The following is a 22,312-nucleotide window of genomic DNA, read 5'->3' on the forward strand; positions in this document are numbered from 1 at the left end:
TGCTGAGAATGTGTCATATTTGTTTTGTTTTCCTTTCCAGTCCAACCAAAGCATTTCTTGTCATTTCTCCACAACTAACTTACATTTAAACTTGTTATTCATAGTTTGTGGATGCAGTAACAGGGGCTCTGCCTATGTTGTTTGTCGTTACTTGCTTTTTAAAATTAATGTTTAAAGAGTTTACATAACTGGAATTGCTTTATCTGTATCCCTTTTTTAAATTAAATTTTGCCTATAGAAAATTTGGAAAATACTAGAAAATGTAAAAAAAAATTGTAGTTGCATCATCTAATCACTTTCATAACTATGACTCTTTGAGTCTTATTTCTAAAACACATATAACCACTTCTAGTTCTATAGTTTAGTAAACAAAATTAGAATTACACTACTTTCTAATCTATTTTCATTTAAAAACTAATATTTCCCACACGCTTAAATATTATTTGAGAGCGATTTTTAATGGATTCTTTTTTATATATTCATAGCAACTTTATTCGAATTCTTAGCCAATCCTTAGGTTGGGGTAAAGGATTAAAAATAATCCCCTCACTTTCTCCCTTCCCTTCCCCTTTATGACCATAGTGTAGAAAAGAATTGTAAACCATTCACACTAGTGTCCGAGATGTGATAAATAGCCCCTGAGAAATGCGGGGCCTAATAAGATTCAAACTTGACACAAAGAAGTGATGCGCTAATAACGACGTTTCAAGTACTATTCAGTAGATGTGACCTTACTGGAGGCAAATTTCCTAAAATTTGCGGTACTAAAATAATTACCTAGCCTAGCTACAAGAAGGCTCCATTCTATTTCTTAATAAAGCTAGACTGAAGCAGCACCAATTTCACCCGCTCAAGAAAGTGCCTAATTGGCCGAGTTCGTCAAAATTGGCGCTCCCAATGGCAAAAAGTTGGACTCATGAAACAAAATAAACAGGTAACGCGTACAAGACATGGTGTGGACTGATGCTACGGCGGGTGCTTATCGATTAGGAAGGGGACGGGGGGGGGAGGGGAAGGCAGGGAGATTTGATGATTATCAGACTGGCGCACAAGCAGAAATCTCAAATGCATTATTTAATCTTTCTGCTCCTGGCATCACAAGGCTCAAACGTCACCAAAAAAGACCGGCTGGCTGAAAACCCGGCGGGGTGACGCACACAACATCTTACCATATGGATTCTCATCAATCAGGACCGAGAAGAGCCTTAAGCCAGCCCAGTGGAGGAAGGCGGGTGCGTCCCCCGGACCAACGGCTCCCCTACAACCCCGGCGCTCCGCTCGCGTCTGCACGCAGGAAACCGAGGATACAGGACCACCGGACCGGACGCCTGGGGATCTGCTGCGCCGCGGGGACTGCGGCCCCGCGTTCTGAAGGGGCCACCCAGGCGGCAGCAAACGCCGAGAGCCTAAGGGTCAAGACTCCCCTCAGCTGAGACCCCACGAATACTTCCACCAGACGACTGACACAAGAACCGCGACAGTCGGCGCGTACTCCCCTCCCTGGGTTCAAACCCGCCCAGGACCTTACCTGAAGGGGCAGCGCCACCTCCGCCCGACGGCGCTGGCTGTCGCGGTGGCGGCGGTCACAACTCCGAGAGCAGTGACGCCTCTCATAAAAACAACCTGCTCACAGGCGTCCGCAGCCGGGAGGCGGCGGCCGGCGGGGCGCCGCGGCGCATGCCGGGACTCGTAGTCTGGTCCGCGCCTCATACCCGGCGGCGGCCGAGTGAAGAACTACGACTCCCGAAGAGGAGCGCAACGGGCCGCCGGGAAGCTGCTGGAAGCTGGGCCCCGCGGCCGAGATCCTGACAACATCCGGGCCCCGGCGCTGGAGAGGCGCCGCGGCCGGTTACTATGGAGACGGGCTGCTACAACCACTTGGCAGGATTCCACCCTGGAGGACCGCTCCTGGGATTAGGCGGATTAGTTTATGCGTATTGATCCAGTCGACCGCTCACCAGCTCTTTGCTGCTTTAATTGCGTGTAGAAAAAGAGCCGCGTCCCCTCGGTGCTCCCTGGCCTTTTTGCCATCAGCTGCAGGAAAACACTGCGTTTGCGGAAAAAATAAAGAAGACATCGAGAATGACCGAGTGCGACTGGGTGGGTTTGGGCAGAGGGCTGGATGTTTTTGACTGTTGGTACTCTTTACTATAAATTTTGGGCACCTCGCATTCCCACCCACCCCACGCTCCAAAAAAACCACTTTTGTAGGCAATCACTGGACTACACAGATGTAACATACACTGCATTAAGCCGGAATTGCCTCTGAAGGTATAAAGATGATTGGGGATGGTATGCAACTCATACCCCACTGCAAAATGGGGTGATGGTTTTGAACAAGAAAAATGTTCCTTGTTAATTCACATGTTTACATTGTCTTGTTCAAAAAAGGATATGAGGGGGCGAAAGAATATGATGCATTTATATCACTGTTGATAGAAACAGTAGAAAGTTAAGGTTTAATTCTCTGTCCCTAATTGTGGCCAATTTTTTTTTTTTTTAACATGAGCAAGAAGGATGGTTGGGCCTGAGGAGAAACAAAAGCGTGCCTAAAAATTAGGCCTTAGGGAATTTTTTGCTTTTGGTGTTACTGTGATTAACATCAACTGTGAAACCAAAACCAAAGAAGAAAAAGCACTTTTAATGTTATAATTACAGCTTCTATAATGGGCATTTTTATTATTTCAATGGCTTATTTATCTTTATAAAAATGTGTGTTTATAACAAAAGACTTGCAAAAGTCAAAGTGGCCTAGTCTCTAATTCTAGGAGAGCCTGAGTATTAAATTAGTAAGAAAGCCAATACCATTTATTTGTAGATTTCATTCAAGGCACTTAATTGATTTTAAAAGATTCATTTATAATTTTCATTAACCTTCTTATCCTTCACTAACAGTCGCTGACTCAGTGTGTAATCTAGTAGAGAATTTAATCTTTTTATTATTCTATTAGGCTGTTTTGTTTTTAATGTATCCGTTTTGAACTCCACATTTCAAGAATATCAGATTTGAAGAGGGCTAAACCTAAATAAGAAAGCTGCAGTGAGGACCTAGGATATAAAGTAAAAGCAATGGGTATTTTTATTTTATTTCAAAGTCCATAAACATTTGTGAATTGTTCTGGAGGTACAAAAGATTTAGGTGGACAGTAACTTCTACAGATTGTATGGTACAGATAATGCCAACAAAATTTTTCAGCTCATTTGTCTTCTATTTTGACTACATTCTGTTTTCTCTATTACATTGTGGAGTCAAAGTTGATCTGAATTTCAGAGCCAGTTGTAGAGGGTAATTTGAAAGTCACAACCTCTGTGAGTGAGGTTGCCCTGGGCAACCTGACTGGTGTCCATAAATTATATCAGGATTGGTACTTTCTCTCACAAGTCACAAGGCAGCACCTCCCACTTAAGAAAAGTGGGAACCTTGACATTTTGAGACAAAGTGACCTGTTGTCAGAATGCCATAACATTCTGGCAACTTACTCTGCTCCAATGTCTCTGCTCTGGATATTTAAAACAATTTAATAAGCAGTGTTAAAAAGGATAAATAGCAAGATCTGATGAGTTTTATTTCCAGCTTTGCCAGCTTCCTACAAGATGATAAGTGTTAGTAAATGGGAGCATACTAGTGTAAATGTTCTTAACCTGTAAATTTCAGAACTGAATTGTGGAAAATGGTGCATATGCATTGAGGTATACCTGCAAAAAAAAAAATGATAAAAATTGGTTCCATTTATATAGTAATGTATCATTTACATCTGATTTTCTTTCACTTTCCAACCACAGGAATTATAGCAAAATTTTTTAACCAGTTTTACAGACAATATAAAAACAAAGGTGCAGTGATGATAAAGGATTGAAATGTAGGTCACAGAGTTCTCGCCTTGTGCTGCTCCCCTAATACTATCATACTTCTTCAAATGTGAACAAGTGGATTATGAATTTTAGTATCTCAAATTAGATCCATTAAATGTGAATATAAAATAATATATAGGTCTAAAATTTGAAGCTATAAAAAGAAGGTGGAGTAAATACTTCACATTTGCAGACTAGAACTAAAGATTTCAAAACAAATAGGTTTTTGATGGTGGGAAACAATTTTGCTGAGATACTAAGTGGAATCACCCAGGAATTCAGAGTAAGCTGGGTTATTTTAAGAGAAACCAAGTTAATCTGACCCAAATTTGATCCTGACACAACAATGTGGCCAATATTCTTTCCTCCATTTTAGAGTTGGAGAAACTGAGATTTTATGCTTGCTAGTTTTAAGAATTTAGAATTCTTAAAGGGTCTGAGCCTCATGAATCACAATAATCTACTATAAAGTCTTCAAAGAAAAAGAATTTTAATGCATATAAGCAACCTTCTATTTAATTCAACCTTAAAAAGTCACAATTACAGTACCCTGGGGCTTTCCAGGTGGCACCAGTGGTAAAAAGACGGCCTGCCAATGCAGAAGACAAACAAGAGGTGGGTTCAATCCCTGGGTCAGGAAGATCCCTTGGAGGCAGGCACAGCAACCCACTCCAGTATTCTTGCCTGAAGAATCCCTACGGACAGAGGAGCCTGGTGGGCTACAGTCCATAGGGCTGCAAAGAGCCGGACAGGACTGAAGCAACTTAGCATGCACGCACGCTCTGTACCCTGCCAACCTCTCTATAAGGTTAGATTATAATAATATAAATTCTGATCTGAAAGGACTTAGATGTTAAGTATTTCAGAAATTACCAAATTTGGGGGTTTTTTTAAACTGCTTATGCTGACATGGACCCCACAGAATGCATTTTTAAGGGCCTTATCACAAGTAAATGTACACTCTTCATTCATGTTTTTCAAATAACTGAAGATCACTTTCTTATGGCTACATTTGGAGAGCCCTTATATCCTCAGATATGCAGATGACACCACCCTTATGGCAGAAAGTGAAGAGGAACTAAAAAGCCTCTTGATGAAAGTTAAAGTGGAGAGTGAAAAAGTTGGCTTAAAGCTCAACATTCAGAAAACAAAGATCATGGCATCTAGTCCCATCACTTCATGGGAAATAGATGGGGAAACAGTGTCAGACTTTATTTTTCTGGGCTCCAAAAGCACTGCAGATGGTGACTGCAGCCATGAAATTAAAAGACGCTTACTCCTTGGAAGGAAAGTGATGACCAACCTAGATAGCATATTCAAAAGCAGAGACATTACTTTGCCAACAAAGGTCCGTCTAGTCAAGGCTATGGTTTTTCCTGTGGTCATGTATGGATGTGAGAGTTGGACTGTAAAGAAGGCTGAGTGCTGAAGAATTGATGCTTTTGAACTGTGGTGTTGGAGAAGACTCTTGAGAGTCCCTTGGACTGCAAGGAGATCCAACCAGTCCATTCTGAAGGAGATCAGCCCTGGGATTTCTTTGGAAGGAATGATGCTAAAGCTGAAACTCCAGTACTTTGGCCACCTCATGTGAAGAGTTGATTCACTGGAAAAGACTCTGATGCTGGGAGGTATTGGGGGCAGGAGGAAAAGGGGACGACAGAGGATGAGATGGCTGGATGGCATCAGTGACTCAATGGACGTGAGTCTGAGTGAACTCCAGAAGTTGGTGATGGACGGGGAGGCCTGGCGTGCTGCAATTCATGGGGTCGCAAAGAGTCAGACACGACTGAGCGACTGATCTTATCTATATCCTCAGATTAGGAAACAAACCTATCTAATCCATCTCCTGTTTTATATTTATAGACAAGGAATTTGAATCCTTGCGAAGTAACTTCATCAAAGTCACGCAGCTTTTATTACTGGCAACATCAGAACCTAGAACTGGTGACACCTAATTTTGGAGGCGAAGACCTACCTTTTTAAAAAATAACTAACCAATTTCCCAACATTATTGAGCTGGTTTCTTATGTGCTTATCTCCTATACAATAAAATGTGGAACTTCAGATTTTTAATCACAATTTTTCCAGCATCTAACAATGCCCAGCACACAGTAGGTACTCACTATTTGTTGAATGAGTGATAAATAAGGTCCGTATAGTCTGTTCCATGTGAATTCTTTCACCTTCATGATTGAAGCTTGTTGATTTTAATGGACATGACTTTACTGAAGATAAAGCATGTTATGTTCATATGCTAGAAAATATCACTTTTGTATTCATTCTTTTTACTGTCTTGCTCCCTCCTCCCCCAAATAGCTAAATTATTTTGAATATTTATTGAATTTATTATGTATGTTAGTTACAAATTGTAGCAAATGACCATCTACCCAAATGTTTGTCCATAAATCTGGGGGTCTTCCTTGATATGTTCCTCTTCCTCTCCATCCACATCCATCAGTCACCAGGTCCTATGGATTCTACTTTCAAAATATGTCTCAAATTTATTTCCTAGCCTCTCTGTACCACCATCTTTCTATAAATCATCATCATCAGTCACATGGATTACTGAAGCTCCTCTCCACATCCATTCAAGGCTCTGACAGCCAAGTAATCGTCCTAAAAATTATGTTTCTCTTTAAAACTCTTCAATAGCTTTCCATAGCTTTTACCATAAAGATCCAAACTTCTCACACAGTCAACCAGACACTTCAGGTTCTGCCCCTGCCCCTCTCTCCTCATCTTAAGCCATTTTCACTCCACTTGGGCCATGCATTTTCTCTGTGCCCTTTTCTATCTTTTCCTTCCTTGCCTTCCAGTCTTAGATTCAACGACACTTCACCAGAATGGCCTTCCTAGGCCCTCACACTAGATTAGAACCCCCCTGAGTCTTCAGAAATACCTTGAATTTTTTTTTCTTCATAGCATTTACAATTGTAATTAGTTGTTGTGGAATCATTTGCTTAATACACAAAGCAAAGATCCACAAGGTTCAGATTGCTGAATGTTTGTTTATCTTGTTATTTTTTCACTCTAAAATTCAACTGTACATCCTCTTTGAACTATGATCTATTGCATCCTATTCTATAATTTACACATTTTTATAAGTTCTCATAGTTCTAGTACGGGATTTTTAAAACTTATCTTGTACATACTTTTGAAAAGTTTGCTCTGTACAGACATATATAATTGAAATATATATATATATAATATACATATATATGTGCTTAGTCACTCAGTCATGTCTGACTCTTTGTGACCCCATGGAATGTAACCTGCCAGGTTCCTCGGTCCATGGAAATTCTCCAGACAGGAATACTGATGTGCGTTGCTATGCCCTCCTCCAGGGGATCTTCCCAACCCAGGGATTGAACCCAGATCTCCCGCATTGCAGATGGATTCTTTACCATCTGAGCCACCAGGAAGCCCATACATATATATGTATGTGTATATATACATATATACATATATATATATATATATATATATTGTTCAGTCACTAAGTTGTGTCTGACTCTCTGTGACCCCATGGACTGCAGCACACCAGGCTTCCTGGTCCTCCACTATCTCCCAGTTTTCTCAAGTTCATCTCCATTGAGTCAGTAATGCTATCTAACCATCTCATCCTCTGTTGGCCTCTTCTTTTGCCTTCAATCTTTCCCAGCATCAGGGCCTTTTCCAATGAGCTGGCTCTTCCCATCAGGTGGCCAAAGTACTGGAGCTTCACCTTTAGCATCAGTCTTTCCAATGAATATTCATGGTTGATCTCCTTTAGGAGTGACTGGTTTGATGTCCTTGCAGTCCCAGGAAGCCATTATAATATAATGGCTACTCTTCAATGTCCTCAAGAGAAAAGACTCCCAAAAGGAGAGTAGATGGGGCTAAGTTTTTGTTTTCTTCTGTTTTTCTACCTTTATTAAGATATAACTGACATATAACATTTGTGTAAGTTTAGGGGGTACAACCTAATGCTTTGATATATATTGTGAAATGATTAACACAGTATGATTAGCTGATACATCCATCACCTCACATAATTACAAATTTTTGTGTGTGAGTGTGGTGAGAACATCTACTCTCAAACTTTCAAATACAGTATTGTTAATGGCAGTAACCATACTGTATGTTAGGTCCCTAGAACTTACTCTTCTTACAACTGAAAGTTGTAAAAAAAGTTGATTCTTTGACCATCAATCATCTCTCCATTTACCCCCATACCCAGCCCCTGATAACTACCATTCTGCTCTTTCTTTTTTTTTAAGATTCTACATATATGTGAGATCATACAGCATTTGTCTTTCTCTGATTTACTTCACTTAACATAATGATTTCAAGGTCCTAGATATTGCTGCAAATGGCAGGGCTCTTCTTTTATTATGACTGATAGTACTCCATTCTGTGTGTGTGTTTCTCCATCCATGCATCTGTTGATGGATACTTGTTTCCATGTCTTAGCTATTATGAATAATGCTGCAATGAACATGGGAGTGCAGATATCTCTTCAAGATGTGATTTCATTTTCTTTGGATATCTAAGAAGTGAAACTGCTGGATCATATGGTAGTTCTATCTTTAGTTTTTTGAGGAAATTCCACACTGTTTTCCATAGTGGCTGTACCAATTTACATTTCCACCAACAGTTCCCTTTTCTCCACATCCTCAACTCTTATTCTCTCTTAACTTTTTGATAATAGCCATTCTTCAGGTGTGGAGTGACATCATATTGTGGTTTAGGTCTGCATTTCTCTGATGACTGGGAATGTTCAACATCTTTTCATGTACTTGTTAGTTATCTATGTATCTTTGGGGGAAATGTCTGTTCAGATCCTCTGCCCATTATTTAATTATATTGCTTGGTTTTTTGCTACTGAATTGTATGAGTTCTTAAGATATTTTAGAAGTTAACCCCTTATCTGATACATGGTTTGCACATATGTTTTCCCATTCCAAGTTTGCCTCTTCATTCTGCTGTTTTTGTGCTGTACAGAAGCTTTTTAGTTTGTTGTAGCCACACTTGTTGATTTTTGCTTTGGTTGTTTGTAGTTTTGTTGCCATATCCAAAAATCATTACTAAGGCCACCTCCAAGGACCTTTTCCCCTGTGTTTTCTTCTAGGAGTTTTATGGTATCAGATCTTACATTCAAGTCTTTGATCTTTTTCAGTCAATTTTTTTGAGTTGTATAAAAAAGGTTAGGGCTTAATTTAAATAATTCTGTTTTCTTTTTTTCACAACTGTGTAATTGATAATTATTTTATGCATTTATCTTTTAGGAAAAGAAAAGTACTTCAGCTTCAAATTCAGACACAGAAATGAAACCTGAACTGCCTCCCTGTGTGAATCCTGGCAATCCGGTGTTTTCATGTATGTTGGATCCAAAGACACTCCATACGACTACCTCACTATCAAAACCTAAGATGATTATGTATAAAACCAATTCAAGTAATTACGGTGAATTTTTACCTATGCCACAGTTTTTCCCCTGCTATTATACTCCAAGGGAGCAAGTATTTTCTAGTCATATCAGAGCGACTGGATTTTATCAAAATAATACTCTAAACACTGCACCTGACAGAACAAGAACCCTTGACTTCCCTAATTTTCAAAACACTCTATGAAAGTATGTTACTCTTAAAGAGAAAATGTATTCAGGAAAAACGAGTTTTAAATCTAAACTAGGATATCTAATTTGAAATATAAAAAAGCCTTGAAGTAATTTTTAAAAATACCTTTGACAAATAAAGCATTTCAAATGATAAGTGAATGACAGTGACTTCTTAAATAAAAATGTGTTCAAAACAGAATAAATGGTAGAAAGCATTTTATTATACCTAGCTTTATTTAGCTCATGTAGTTCCAAAACTTCAAAATGTTTTCAGGATCTCAACTTGTCTACTGAGTATATTTACCCAGACAAAGGAACACAGGAATTCTAATTAGAAAAACTGAATTGAACAAGATTTTGATGAGAAATTTCTTACTTTTCTGTTACTTCAACTAATAGCTTAGAACCTGGGGAAATGTTAGTTCTCACTGCTAAGCTGGTGGAAGAGAAGATTTGAAATTTTTTCATTCAGTTATTGAACACCTACTTATGGCAGGCACTATTCAAAATAAGTGGGCTTCCCTGGTGGCTCAGTGGGAAGAACCTACCTACCAATGCAGGAGACACAAGTTTGATCCCTGGGTTAGGAAGATCCCCTGGAGAAGGAAATGGCAACTCACTCCAGTATTCTTGCATGGAAAATTCCATGGACAGAGGAGCCTGGCAGGCTACAGTCCATGGGGGTCACAAAAGATTCATACATGACTTAGCGACTAAACAACAAAAAATGTGTAAAGTGAACACAGAAATGAAAGAGAGTTTGTTTTATTGTTTCAATAAACAATATTTGGGGGAAATGAGATTAGCAAATTAATAATGTGTGATAATTTATGTAATATAAAATACATAAAAGGTCTTTCAGACACAGAGACACAATTGGCTTAAACAGAGACAAGGAGGTCAGAAGAAACATCCTAGAGAACGTAAAGCCAAATCAAAGGAAAGACCAGTCCAGGAAAAAGAAATCTTAGATATAAAAGAATGAAAATGTGTAAGAATGTTGCACATTTTCACAAATGCAATTACTCTGATACATCTTCAACACAGAGCATGAGCAGTGACAGATGATGGCCTATGCTGCTGCTGCTGCTAAGTCGCTTCAGTCGTGTCTGACTCTGTGCAACCCCATAGACGGCAGCCCACCAGGCTCCTCTGTCCCTGGGATTCTCCAAGAATACTGGAGTGGGTTGCCATTTCCTTCTCCAATGCATGCACGCGTGCTAAGCTGCTTCAGTCATGTCCGACTCTGTGTGACCCTATGGACAGCAGCCCACCAGGCTCCTCTGTCCATGGGATTCTCTAGGCAAGAATACTAGAGTGGTTTGCCATTTCCTTCTCCAATGATAGCCTATACAATTCTTTAAACTCTGAAATCACACTACACAGAGATATATTTCAGCTGCCATCTGTTGAAACTGCCTGTTCAATTGGAACTAAACTGCTTTACTGGAAAAAAACAGAATCACTATTCTTATTTTTCCCTGTTGGTTTCAGATTCAGGATATTAACATCAATTAGAAAAAATAATCTTGTGAGTAACTAGGGGATCAGAAAAGTTGGACACAGAAAAGTTGAATCTTAGGAAACAGCTCAACCTTTGCAGCCTCATGAAATTCTTTCAAATATCCCAAAATATGATATGGGCAGAGGAAAGAAAAAAAGATTGACTTTGTTAACTTCCTCTGAAACATCAAAAATGAAGGCACTGCACAAGATTTCCAGGTGAATGATGCAACAGAATTTGAGTTTACCAGACTTCTTTGGCATAAACTATATAAACCATTTTACTCCTTCACTGTAGGTGCTTGATTTGTACCAAGTGAAGTCAACTTTTTAACATGTAAAATCTAGAGGGTAACCAAAAGTTCCTTACTATGATAGGTGGTTAGGCATTTTTTTGTTTTCTTTTGCTGCTGTTGCTAAAATTCTTAAGAAGGATGAGTATCATGGAATCAAGCATGTTGTCTGGAATGCAGTTAAGTAGTCATTCAGTGTCTATTAAAGTCCAGGGACTTCTAGGCACCTAGCTTCATGGACGGAGAAGGCAATGGCAACCCACTCCAGCACTCTTGCCTGGAAAATCCCATGGACGGAGGAGCCTGGTAGGCTGCAGTCCATGGGGTCGCAAAGAGTTGGACATAACTGAAGCAACTTCACAGCAGCAGCAGTAGCAGCAGCTTCATGGAGGTTAGATTCTAATAAATTCTAGTAGGGGAAAACCACCAAAAGACATATGTATAAATATGTATATACATTTATATATAAATGTATATACATTTATATATATATATATATACACACACTTTCTAAAGTAAATGTTTCTCTGTCTTTATGTTACACTGACATAGGTAGTACACATGTATTTATACACGTGTAGACATACAGCATGCTGCAGTCCATGGTGTTGCAAAGAGTCAGACATGACTGGGCAACTGAGCAACAAGATGTAGAAATATTTACAAATACTTACTTACATGTATAAATATATAAATTTAAAATATGTGTAAATCAGTCAGTTAAGTCACTCAGTCGTGTCTGACTCTTTGCAACCCCATGGACTGCAGCACACCAGGCTTCTCTGTCTATCACCAACTCCCAGAGCTTACTCAAACTCATGTCCATTGAGTCAGTGATGCCATCCAACCATCTCATCCTCTATCGTCCCCTTCTTCTCCCTCCTTCAATGTTTCCAGCGTCAGGGTCTTTTCAAATCAGTCAGTTCTTCACATCAGGTGGCCAAAGTATTGGAGTTTCAGCTTCAGCATCAGTCCTTCTAATGAATATTCATGGCTGATTTCCTTTAGCATGGACTGGTTGGATCTCCTTGCAGTCCAAGGGACTCTCAAGAGTCTTCTCCAACACCACAGTTCAAAAGCATCAATTCTTTGGCGCTCAGCTTTCTTTATAGTCCAACTCTCACATCCATACATGACTACTGGAAAAACCAAAACTTTGACTAGACGGACATTTGTTTACAAAGTAACATCTCTGTTTTTAATATGCTGTCTAGGTTGGTCATATGCATATCTGTGGTGTCATATGCATATCTGAGGTTATTGATATTTCTCCTGGCAATCTTGATTCTAGCTTGTGCTTCATCCAGCCCAGCGTTTCTCATGATGTACTCTGCATATAAGTTAAATAAGCAGGGTGACAATATACAGCCTTGACATACTCCTTTTCTGATTTGGAACCGGTCTGTTGTTACATGTTCAGTTCTAACTGTTGCTTCTTGACCTGCATACAGATTTTTCAGGAAGCAGGTCAGCTGGTCTGGTATTCCTATCTCTTGAAGAATTTTCCATAGTTCATTGTGATCCACATAGTCAAAGGCTTTGGCATAGTCAATAAAACAGAAGTAGATGTTTTTCTGGAATTCTCTTGTTTTTTTGATGAGCCAACAGATGTTGGCAATTTGATCTCTGGTTCCTCTGCCTTTTCTAAATCCAGCTTGAACACCTGGAAGGTCACGGTTCACATACTGTTGAAGCCTGGCTTGGAGAATTTTGAGCATTACTTTGCTAGCGTGTGAGATGAATGCAATTGTGTGGCAGTTTGAGCATTCTTTGGCATTGCCCTTGAAGAAGGTGCTATTGTGAGCACCCTCACTGGCTTATATGTATACATATTTACACATAAATATTTATGTTGGGTTTCCCCAGTGGCTCAGTCAGTAAAGAGTCTGCCTGCAAAGCAGGAGACTAGGGTTTGATCCCTGGGTCAGGAAGATCTCCTGGAGAAGGGAATGGCAACACACTCCGGTATTCTTGCCTGGAAAATCCCATGAATAGGGGAGCCTGGTGGCTACAGTCCATGGGATCGCGAAGAATCTGACACGACTGAGTAACTAATAGCAGCACCATAATGTGTACATATTTACACATAAATATTTATGTCCATGTATGTATGTTAGTTGCTCAGTCATGTCTGACTCTTTGCAACTCCATGAACTGTAGCTTGTAGGCGCCTCCGTCCATGGGATTCTCCAGGCAAGAATACTGGAATGGTTTGCCATTTCCTTCTCAGGGGGATCTTTGCCACCCAGAGATCTAACCTGGGTTTGCATTGCAGGCAAATTCTTTAATGTCTGAGCCACCAGGGAAGCCCCCATATAAGTACAACATTTACATATTTATGTTACATAAATTTTACTTATGTAAATATTTTATTTACATGTTACTGACATGTGTGTGTGTGTATATATATATGTATACAACATGCCAGGTGAAAAGAAATATAGGGAAAAACTAACACAGGGTTAGCGGAAGAGTGCTTGGACAAGGAGGTATTTAAGGTACAGGAGTGTCTGATCAGTTGGTATTTGAAGATGCCCCTGAAGAAAGTCAAGAGAAAGTCAAGTTATTGTGGGAACTGAATATCTAGTCTGATGTTCAAGGAAGAAGTTGAATATAATCAATTTAAACAATATTCACACAAAGATATTATTTAAAATCATGAGATAAGATAACAAAGTGTAGGCAGAATAAAGACCAAAGGACTAATCTTTAGGCAACTCATTTAGAAGTCAGGGGGATGACAAGGAATAAACAAATGAGACCAAGAAGTAACTAGTGAAGTAGGAAGAAACGAGGAAGACTGTGATACTCGGAAGTCAAGTAAGGAACTTGTTTCCTAAACAGGGCATGACCCACCTTTGGGAAACTATCTTGGAAGCTAACACATAGACTGAGACCTGAGGGTTTGATTAGGCAATGTAGAGATAACTGGTGCCTCAGCAAGAAGTATCTCAGTGGGGTTGTAGAGAGGAAAACCATACTAGAACAGGTTTATGAAAGCCTGCAAGAAGTAAAAACTTTTTAGTAGCTTTTCTGTACAGTGAATATAGAGATGGGGTAATAGCTGGAAATATATGTGGGGGCCAAAGGTTACTTTTTAAAAAGAAGAAGCATATTTGCATTTGATGGAAGCACATTTTGAGAATCTCTCACCCACAGTAATCAGTTCCACAGAGAAAAATGTAGCTAAATATGACTGCAGAGTAATGTTCTGTAACATGGACTAAAAAAAGTAGAGTGTATAAAATCAAACATATAGACAGGATGGACACAGAATTATCCATCAATTTATAGTATACTTAGAACCAGGATACATAAGAACAAGCTAAAAATAAAAGCATTGGAATATGGACTGTAAAGTATTAATTTATTTTGTGAGCTACACCAAATAAAGCAGTACATTTGAAATGGCACCCCACTCTAGACTTTTGCCTAGAAAATCCCATGGACGGAGGAGCCTGGTAGGCTGCAATCCATGGGGTTGCTAGAGTCGGGCATGACTGAGCGACTTCACTTTCACTTTTTACTTTCATGCATTGGAGAAGGAAATGGCAACCCACTCCAGTGTTCTTGCCTGGAGAATCCCAGGGACAGGAAGCCTGGTGGGCTGCCGTCTATGGGGTCGCACAGAGTCGGACATGACTAAAGCGACGCAGCAGCAGCAAATTGTAAAAAATAAACATACTCAGTAATTTTTCCAGAAAGAAAGACTCCACTTCAGGTAACAGTTTGAACAATAAATTCCCCTGGAAAATATTTAAAGCACATTAAATTAAAAACTCACATACTTTAGGAAAATTTTCCTACCTTTACACAATTATCAGAATATTTAAAGTTTTACCTCCATTTATTGACTGATTGTCTTCCCTGGTGGTTCAGTTGGTCAAGAATCTGCCTGCAATGTGGGAGACCTGGGTTCAATCCCTGCGTCGGGAAGATCCCCTGGAGGAGGAAATGGCAACCCCCTCCAGTATTCTTGCCTGGAGAATTCCATGGACAGAGGAGCCTGGTGGGTTACAGCCCACGGGGTCACAAAGAGTAGGACACGACTGAGTGACTAGCACTTTCACTTTCACTGACTGATTATTTCTAGAAATAGAGCATTAAGTTAAACTAAAGGCTTATCTTCCCAAAGGAATATTTTATCAGTTTATTTAGGTCTTTTTCCTCTTTTAGCTATAAACTAAACCCCATCAATAATCTAATTAATGTATTTGACCAAATAATGTTGGTTTTTACTATATATAATAGTTCAAAATTATGCTTAGTTTATTATGTTCTAGGTCCTATACAAGGCAGTCCATTTATTAAATAAAAACCATGCTTATTTAGGTCATGCAAAGGCTAAAATGAAGTGTGTTCTAGTACTGTCAAAAGTAGCACCTTAAAAAAAAAAAAAAAGCAGTTCCCTGAAGAGAGTGTCTTAAGAAAGAGATGGCCTTAGGAGTCACATTCCTTTAAAACATTTTATAAGGCGGAATCACAATATCGACTAAATAAATTCCTCTATTAATATTCTTTAATAGGAAAAAAAAAAAAAGGCAAATCACATCTCAAAGAGATGATACTGGTAACCCTATCATGACCTGAAGAGTTAACCTGGTTTTATTGTTAGTACAAGAGAGTTAGTTATAGTGAAGTATGTCTTAAGGCTTGTAAACAAAGGGAATTAGCCTAAACATTTTAGGAAAAAGGAAGCTTGTTATGTAGAACTGGATGCATGATGCCATGAAACAGTCCATTCATTAAAGTAATTTTCCTTGTTCTGAGTCCATGTCTGTCAAGCAAATTTATGATTTACCATATCAAATCTGCTTATAAAGAGAAATGAATTTTCATTTAACCTACCATGACCATGAACATCCTGTCAATTTCTGATTATTGCATTAGTAATAAGTATGTAATCTGTTTTACTTACTCTCCTGAGCCTGGTTAATATGACTCTGATCCTTGCAGATGAGTCAGTCTTGAGGGTGCTCGGGAGTCTCTGAGAGTGAGACTGAGGCAGATCAATTCAGTAACATAATGAAACACACCCTTGTTTTCAGGATTCTTAGGAGACCACATACCAACTTTTTCCCCCAGATAGTATATGCAAAAGTCCTTTCCCTTTATTCTCCACATAGATAAGGTGTGTTGGAAAAAACCTGGCTTACCAGTGCCAAGTGGTCTTTCCTTGACCAAACTCTAAACAGGCTCCTCTTAGCCACTTTTTTAATTAGGCCTCATCCTTGTGTAAGCAGATGGGGTAGGGGGTCCCTGGAGAAAAAAACCAGATATAGTTTTTGACAAAAGAGAAGTCATTTGAGGGCTAAACCATTTTGTGATCTAAGCCTGGTCACAATGCTTGACCTTGATCCAGTCTTGATAACAATGATCTTACAGGAACAAAAGAACAAAGCACTCTTACCAGGCAAGGAACAACAGTAAAGATAACAAATCAGATAATAAAGACTTCCAAGTCTGCTTCAGTGGTAACACCACTTCCCTGGTGGCTCAGATGGTAAAGTGTCTGCCTACAATGTAGGAGGCCCAGGTTTGATCCCTGGGTTGGGAAGATCCTCTGGAGAAGGAAATGGCAACCCAATCCTCTTGCCTGGAAAATCCCATGGATGGAGGACTGTGCTAGGCTACAGTCTATGGGGTTGCAAAGAGTTAGACATGACTGAGCGACTTCACTCTTTCAGTGGTAAAGATTAGCCTGAAGCAGTTTCTTGAGTTGTTTTGAAGAATTTAACCCCCCTCCAGGGCTCAGAGTTGGACCATAAAGAAGACTGAGCTCTGAAGAACTGATGCTTTTGAATTGTGGTGCTGGAAAGACTCGAGTATCCCTTGGACAGCAAGGATGTCAAATCAATCAATCCTAAAGGAGATCAACCCTAAATACTCATTGGATAGACTAATGCTGAAGCTCCAATACTCTGGCCACCTGATGCAAAGAGCTGACTCACTGAAAAAGACTCTGATGCTGGGAAAGATTGAAGGCAGGAAGAGAAGCGAACAGCAGAAGATGAGATGGTTAAATAGCACCACTGACTCAATGGACATGAATTTGAGCAAACTGTGGGAGATAGTGAAGGACAGGGGAGCCTGGTGTGCTGCAGTCCATGGGGTCACATAGAGTCAGACATGACTTAGCGGCTGAACAACAACCAGGGCTCAACCACCAGATCTACCGGAAGCTAAGGGATGATGATGTTGGACCTTTTCTGACACTCTTAACTTCAATCAGCTAGAGCTTGGAACTCTATTTACTTGGCCAACTCCAAGGAGAATTCTTTGCTCAGCGTGTTTCATGAATATGGATGCACCTTTAGCAAAAACTTCCCCAATTTTGGAGCTTGGGGGAAAGTCCCCAGTGTTCTCCTTACTTGCTGCAAGTAATAAATCTTTCCCTGTTTGACTTGGTCATGTCTAAGGACTACCATAATAATTTTTCCTTTTAACAATTTTTTACTCTAAGTTTTAATGATATCTCTATTTGGGAAGCATGCTTTTATCACAAATGAAATGGGAATGTGCATATCTCTAATTTAACTCTATCACTACTTCAGTCTAAGATAAAAGTCCCTTAACAGAAGATTTGCTCAAAAAAGGTCAAGTAGTTCATGAATACAAATGAGTATCTATTGCTTTTAAACCAAGACTTACAGGATAGGGTCAAAAATAATGACTAACTACTTAAAACTCCCTTCTACCTCCTCCAAAAATAGATCCTTTGCGCTTAGGGTAACTCTTGGGCCCAGGTTTTTGTTTCTGGTTGGGATGTAACAGGAATGAGACAGGAGGGAAGGGAACAGGGCACAACCTTTAAAAGAATGCCACAGTCATTGAGGATAGAGAAAAAACTGGTTAGAAACAACTAGGTCTAAGATGGTGGAACATTTTTGACTACCAGTAGCCCCTAAGCCTCATTATATGCTCACTGTAATACATTAACTAAATGATACAGCCACAGGCGCCATGACAGTTCTGAGGAAGACCATAAAAGGCCAAAAAGTGGGCGTGGCCCAATTGCTGGAAATCTCTGCCCTTTCTCCAAGATAGTAGGAATAATTCTCCCACTCAGTAAGCCTATGAAACTGTCCAGCCCATAAAACTAACTACTCCCACACCCAGGCACAGCTATCACCTTTTGAGGTGACCTGTATTCTGTCTATGGAATGTGCATCTCTAAATAAACCTGCTTTCACTTTACTATGACTCACTCTTGAATTCTTTCCTGCCCAAAGCCAAAGAACCTCACTTGATGGGCTGTCCCTGGGACTCACTGAGACCCGGGACGTGACCATCCTCTCATGCCCCGTTTTTCCTGCAATAGGAAGAGCCTGAGAAAAGACTAGTTAAAGTATTGGTTGGTTAAAGTATTCTGAATGTCAAACTGGAACATGATATACAGAAGAACCACCTTTTTTGTTTTTTCATACTTAAGATAAAAGTTCATTTTTCTCCCACATAACAGACAAATGGTTCAGGATGGGTAAGCAGATCTGATTTGCAAAGTCATTCTGGGACCTAAGTTGATGGGTTATCTCGGCCACCGTTAACATGAGACTTCCATCTCTGGGTCTACAGTGACTCCATTTCCCAGAGAAACACCTTTACTTTGGTCACATTTATTTTTAAAAATAAAAACAAACCAGGGCTGTTTGTAAGAAAAAGCAATCCTACCTCACCAGAAGGTCTGATAACTGGGCAGGACTGCTACAGAAGCTATCAAGAGTTGCTTTATAGAAGTAAAAGTTTCAAGGTTGCTGAACTAGGATACATATTTACATATGTATACTTACTTACATATACTTACATACATACTTACATTTTTACATATGTATACTTACTTACATATACTTACATACACACTTACATATTCAAAAAAGTATTACATCTTTTTTCTAAAAAAAAGACTGTTTTATGATCTACTTGAATGACATCTGACGACCAAATACTGTAAAACTTATTCCTAAAAATTTTGTGGGTTTTTTTCCCCTAAAAAAAAACCCTAAATATAATCACAGAGAATTGTGACAACTGTTAGATGCAAAAGGGAAGCTGTGCTGGTTTTGCTTAACACTTGCATCATCAAGTGACACAACACAACTGGTGGTGCAATCCAGTGCCAGTATCACAATGTTTTAAGTTAACATTTTCACCTTTGCAGTCTTTTTTTTTTTTTCCTGGTATACTTGACAGTACTAGAAAACAATCTTACTAGAAAAATCATCATCAGATAGTATTATAAGATATGATCCATGCTTTGGCTACACTCCCTACAGCTGAAGATAAGGTTTTCCAAACAGCTGTTTTATTAATACTAAGGTAAACTAGTCTAACCTAAAACAACAGGTAGTGGAGCAGTATTCTTTTAAAAGAAGGTTCTGTGCATTTGGAAACTAAGTGGAAACATCAATATTGATTATACCAAGGCCAAGCATTCAGACAATTAAATTGTGTATTTAATACAAACAAAAATATTTTATAAACATAATCTTTTATTTTAAACTTCTTGTTAAAAATGAATCAGTAAGTGTCCTGGTAATCACATCAACAAATATATTGTTAGTTATAAGGGCAAGCTGAATTCAGTAACAAAAAAAATCCTGTAGTAATATGAAACAAATAATTTAAACAATTATTCCTATTTTGACTTACTTATTCAAAAACCATTCAAATCAAACATTTCATTTTCTACAGATTTATAATACTCTGCCCTCTATGGAACTAAAGGCAAAGTGATTCTGTATAATCAGCCATAATATGCACAGATTTCTAATGCCTCCAGTTATTTTGTTAAACTTAGAACAATACCTAGTTGCTTCTTGTAGTCATTTAGATTCTAGTTCTGTTCCTTGAATTATATTCCGAATCTTCTCAGCATCATTTTGTACAATTTTGTTGGATGGATCAATCTTAAGAGCAGCTTCATAATCCTGTAGGCCTATATTTATATAGCAATGATGATCAATAAAATATTTTCTAAGTACCTGTGTTATCTAGACAACATTTTTTAAAAATAAAAAAAAAATCGTTAAATCCATGGTTCAGCGTAAGTAATAGGTTTTAGTCAGATTCCCAGTTTCACATACATGGTCTAGACTAAAAAAATTTTTAAGTAATTTCAGAAATAATTATAATGATTTTAACCAAGATTCAGTAAGAAACAGTAATTTTAAACTGAAATACAAATAAGCTAACAGCTTAAACTCATTAAAGCATGAACAGACTCAAAACTCATATATCAAAAGGACATTTTTATCACCTCAATTAAAAAGTAATTAATGTCATCATTTCAAAATTCTAGATCCTAAAACTTAATTTTGGTAGACTTAATCCATACTTTATATAACTCATAGACTATAGTTTGTACTTTTTTTTGTAGTTATCCTATCTATAAAGTTTCTTTGTGAAAAATTGGTTAAAAAGGAAAGCATTGTAGACTGGATGTTAAAAATATATAACTGAATCTAAATCTTTACCAAAAAAATCAGTGGGAAGAATTTCTTTGTGAATAACTCTGGTGGCTCAGCGGTAAAGAATCCGCCTGCAATGCATGAGACACAGGTTTGATCCCTGGGTTGGGAAGATCCCCTGGAGAAGGAAATGGCAACCCACTCCAGTATTTTCATCTGGGAAATCCCACGGAGAGAGGAACCTGGCAGGCTACAGTCCATGTGGTCACAAGAGTTGGACACAAATTAGGGACTAAACCACCAACCACGAAGGAAACTTGCGTTCCAGGTGCTATGGATTTGACATTCCACTTCAGGCAAATCACTTAGAATGTCCCAAGCCTCCATTTTCTCATCTTTAAAATGAAGGTTCAATAAAGTCTTTAAGTTCAAAAAAGTCTATGATGCTGTAATTCCTAAAGAATGCTTACAGTGTTTCATTCCTGTCTTGATAATTCTTATCCTCATGAAGCTGGGTATGACTCAAAGAAAGGATAGGCACATAAACCTAATTTGGATGCTTTGGTTAGAAAAATCTAAAAATGACAGAAACAAGTCAGAAATAGAAAACTTTATAAGCTAGAGCCCATTTCCTGGCAAGACATTATCAGGAATTAGGCCTTTAGGTCTTAAATGAAAAGAAACTGAACTGGTATCTGGGTGGGGGGGTATGAGAAGAGCATTGAAGATAAAACTCTGGGACAACATGAATAACTGCAAATAGTTCTTAAATACATTAAAAACGAAAAACAAAAGAAATTAAAACACTAAAAATCAAATAAATATGGCTTCTACATACATGGGACTGAATTAAAAACCTTAGTACATTCTCACAAAAATAAGCAATTGCTCATGCACTGTGCTACATCAATTGTTTCTGAGCTTATGCATGTATGTATGTATGTATGTCCTGGAGTAGGAAATGGCAAATCACTCCAGTATTCTTGCCTAGAAAATTTCATGGACAGAGGAGCCTCGTGGGCTACAGTCCATGGGGTCAAAGAGAGTTAGACACAACTGAGCATGCATATGTATGTATGTGCTATCTGTGTGTCTGACCAAAGAAGCTAATTTTTAAAATTTCCATTATGTCTTAAATGATTCATTTATATCCTTTATCACACATTTTTTCTACAAAAAGTTGTCTGATATTACAGCATCTCCTAGACCTAGGGAGATGTTTATAACTTGCATTAATTCCCTTCTACAACGATTTTTAAAAATATTTCAAGTCATCTTTTGCCAGATAAATTACAAAGAATTAAATGCTAAAAGTATAAAATAATGGAGTCTCTTGAATAATGGCAATGACATTTTTTTTCAGAGTATAATCTGGATCTTAAAGCATTTCATCTCTTACCTTCGACATACAATTCTAGTTGACAGAATGCTGTTCCACGACGTATGTGTGCCTTCATTCTTGCATTAGCATTGTCTGCAACAGGTGGTGTCAATATTTCTAGTGCCTTACAGAAAAAATAGGGAAAAACATAATTTCCCATTTTAAACTTGAGCAAAAACAAGATAAAATTCAACTTTAAAACAAGCCTCAGGCCCTCACCCACCTAAATTTTTGGCTTAACTGGACAGGAATTTATCAAATATATACATTTACGTTG

The 22,312-nt window shown here is 38.6% G+C and overlaps 3 protein-coding genes across 10 annotated transcripts in view; 1 reads left to right on the forward strand and 2 right to left on the reverse strand.

Moving 5' to 3' along the window:
• CCPG1 (cell cycle progression 1) overlaps positions 1-1,668 on the reverse strand; it is a 42,077-nt gene extending 40,409 nt beyond the window's left edge. For all 6 annotated transcript variants that reach the window (XM_070377931.1, XM_005905635.2, XM_070377932.1 and 3 more), the window contains exon 1: positions 1,529-1,668. The gene's annotated coding sequence lies outside the window, so the exon portion shown is untranslated. The remainder of the gene's footprint in view (positions 1-1,528) is intronic.
• Positions 1,669-1,717: 49 nt separating this feature from the next.
• PIERCE2 (piercer of microtubule wall 2) lies at positions 1,718-10,065 on the forward strand. Its single transcript, XM_005905644.3, has 2 exons — positions 1,718-2,100; positions 9,120-10,065. Exons 1-2 carry the CDS (start codon positions 2,083-2,085, stop codon positions 9,462-9,464), a joined length of 363 nt encoding a protein of 120 aa, XP_005905706.1. The 5' UTR covers positions 1,718-2,082; the 3' UTR covers positions 9,465-10,065.
• An 8,747-nt stretch (positions 10,066-18,812) lies between these two features.
• The window catches only part of DNAAF4 (dynein axonemal assembly factor 4), a 69,919-nt gene continuing 66,419 nt past the window's right edge, over positions 18,813-22,312 (reverse strand). The window contains exons 8-9 of one of the 3 annotated variants that reach the window (XM_070377941.1): positions 22,054-22,159; positions 18,813-21,049 (exon numbers count right to left, since the gene is read on the reverse strand). In XM_070377941.1, coding sequence (XP_070234042.1) covers positions 20,940-21,049; positions 22,054-22,159 — 216 coding nt within the window. In that variant the 3' untranslated portion in view covers positions 18,813-20,939. The remainder of the gene's footprint in view (positions 21,050-22,053; positions 22,160-22,312) is intronic. The other 2 variants (XM_005905632.2, XM_005905633.2) reach the window with 2 other exon arrangements.

This window comes from Bos mutus, chromosome 10 (genome assembly GCF_027580195.1).
Source record: "Bos mutus isolate GX-2022 chromosome 10, NWIPB_WYAK_1.1, whole genome shotgun sequence".
In the NCBI taxonomy this organism is placed as follows: domain Eukaryota; kingdom Metazoa; phylum Chordata; class Mammalia; order Artiodactyla; family Bovidae; genus Bos; species Bos mutus.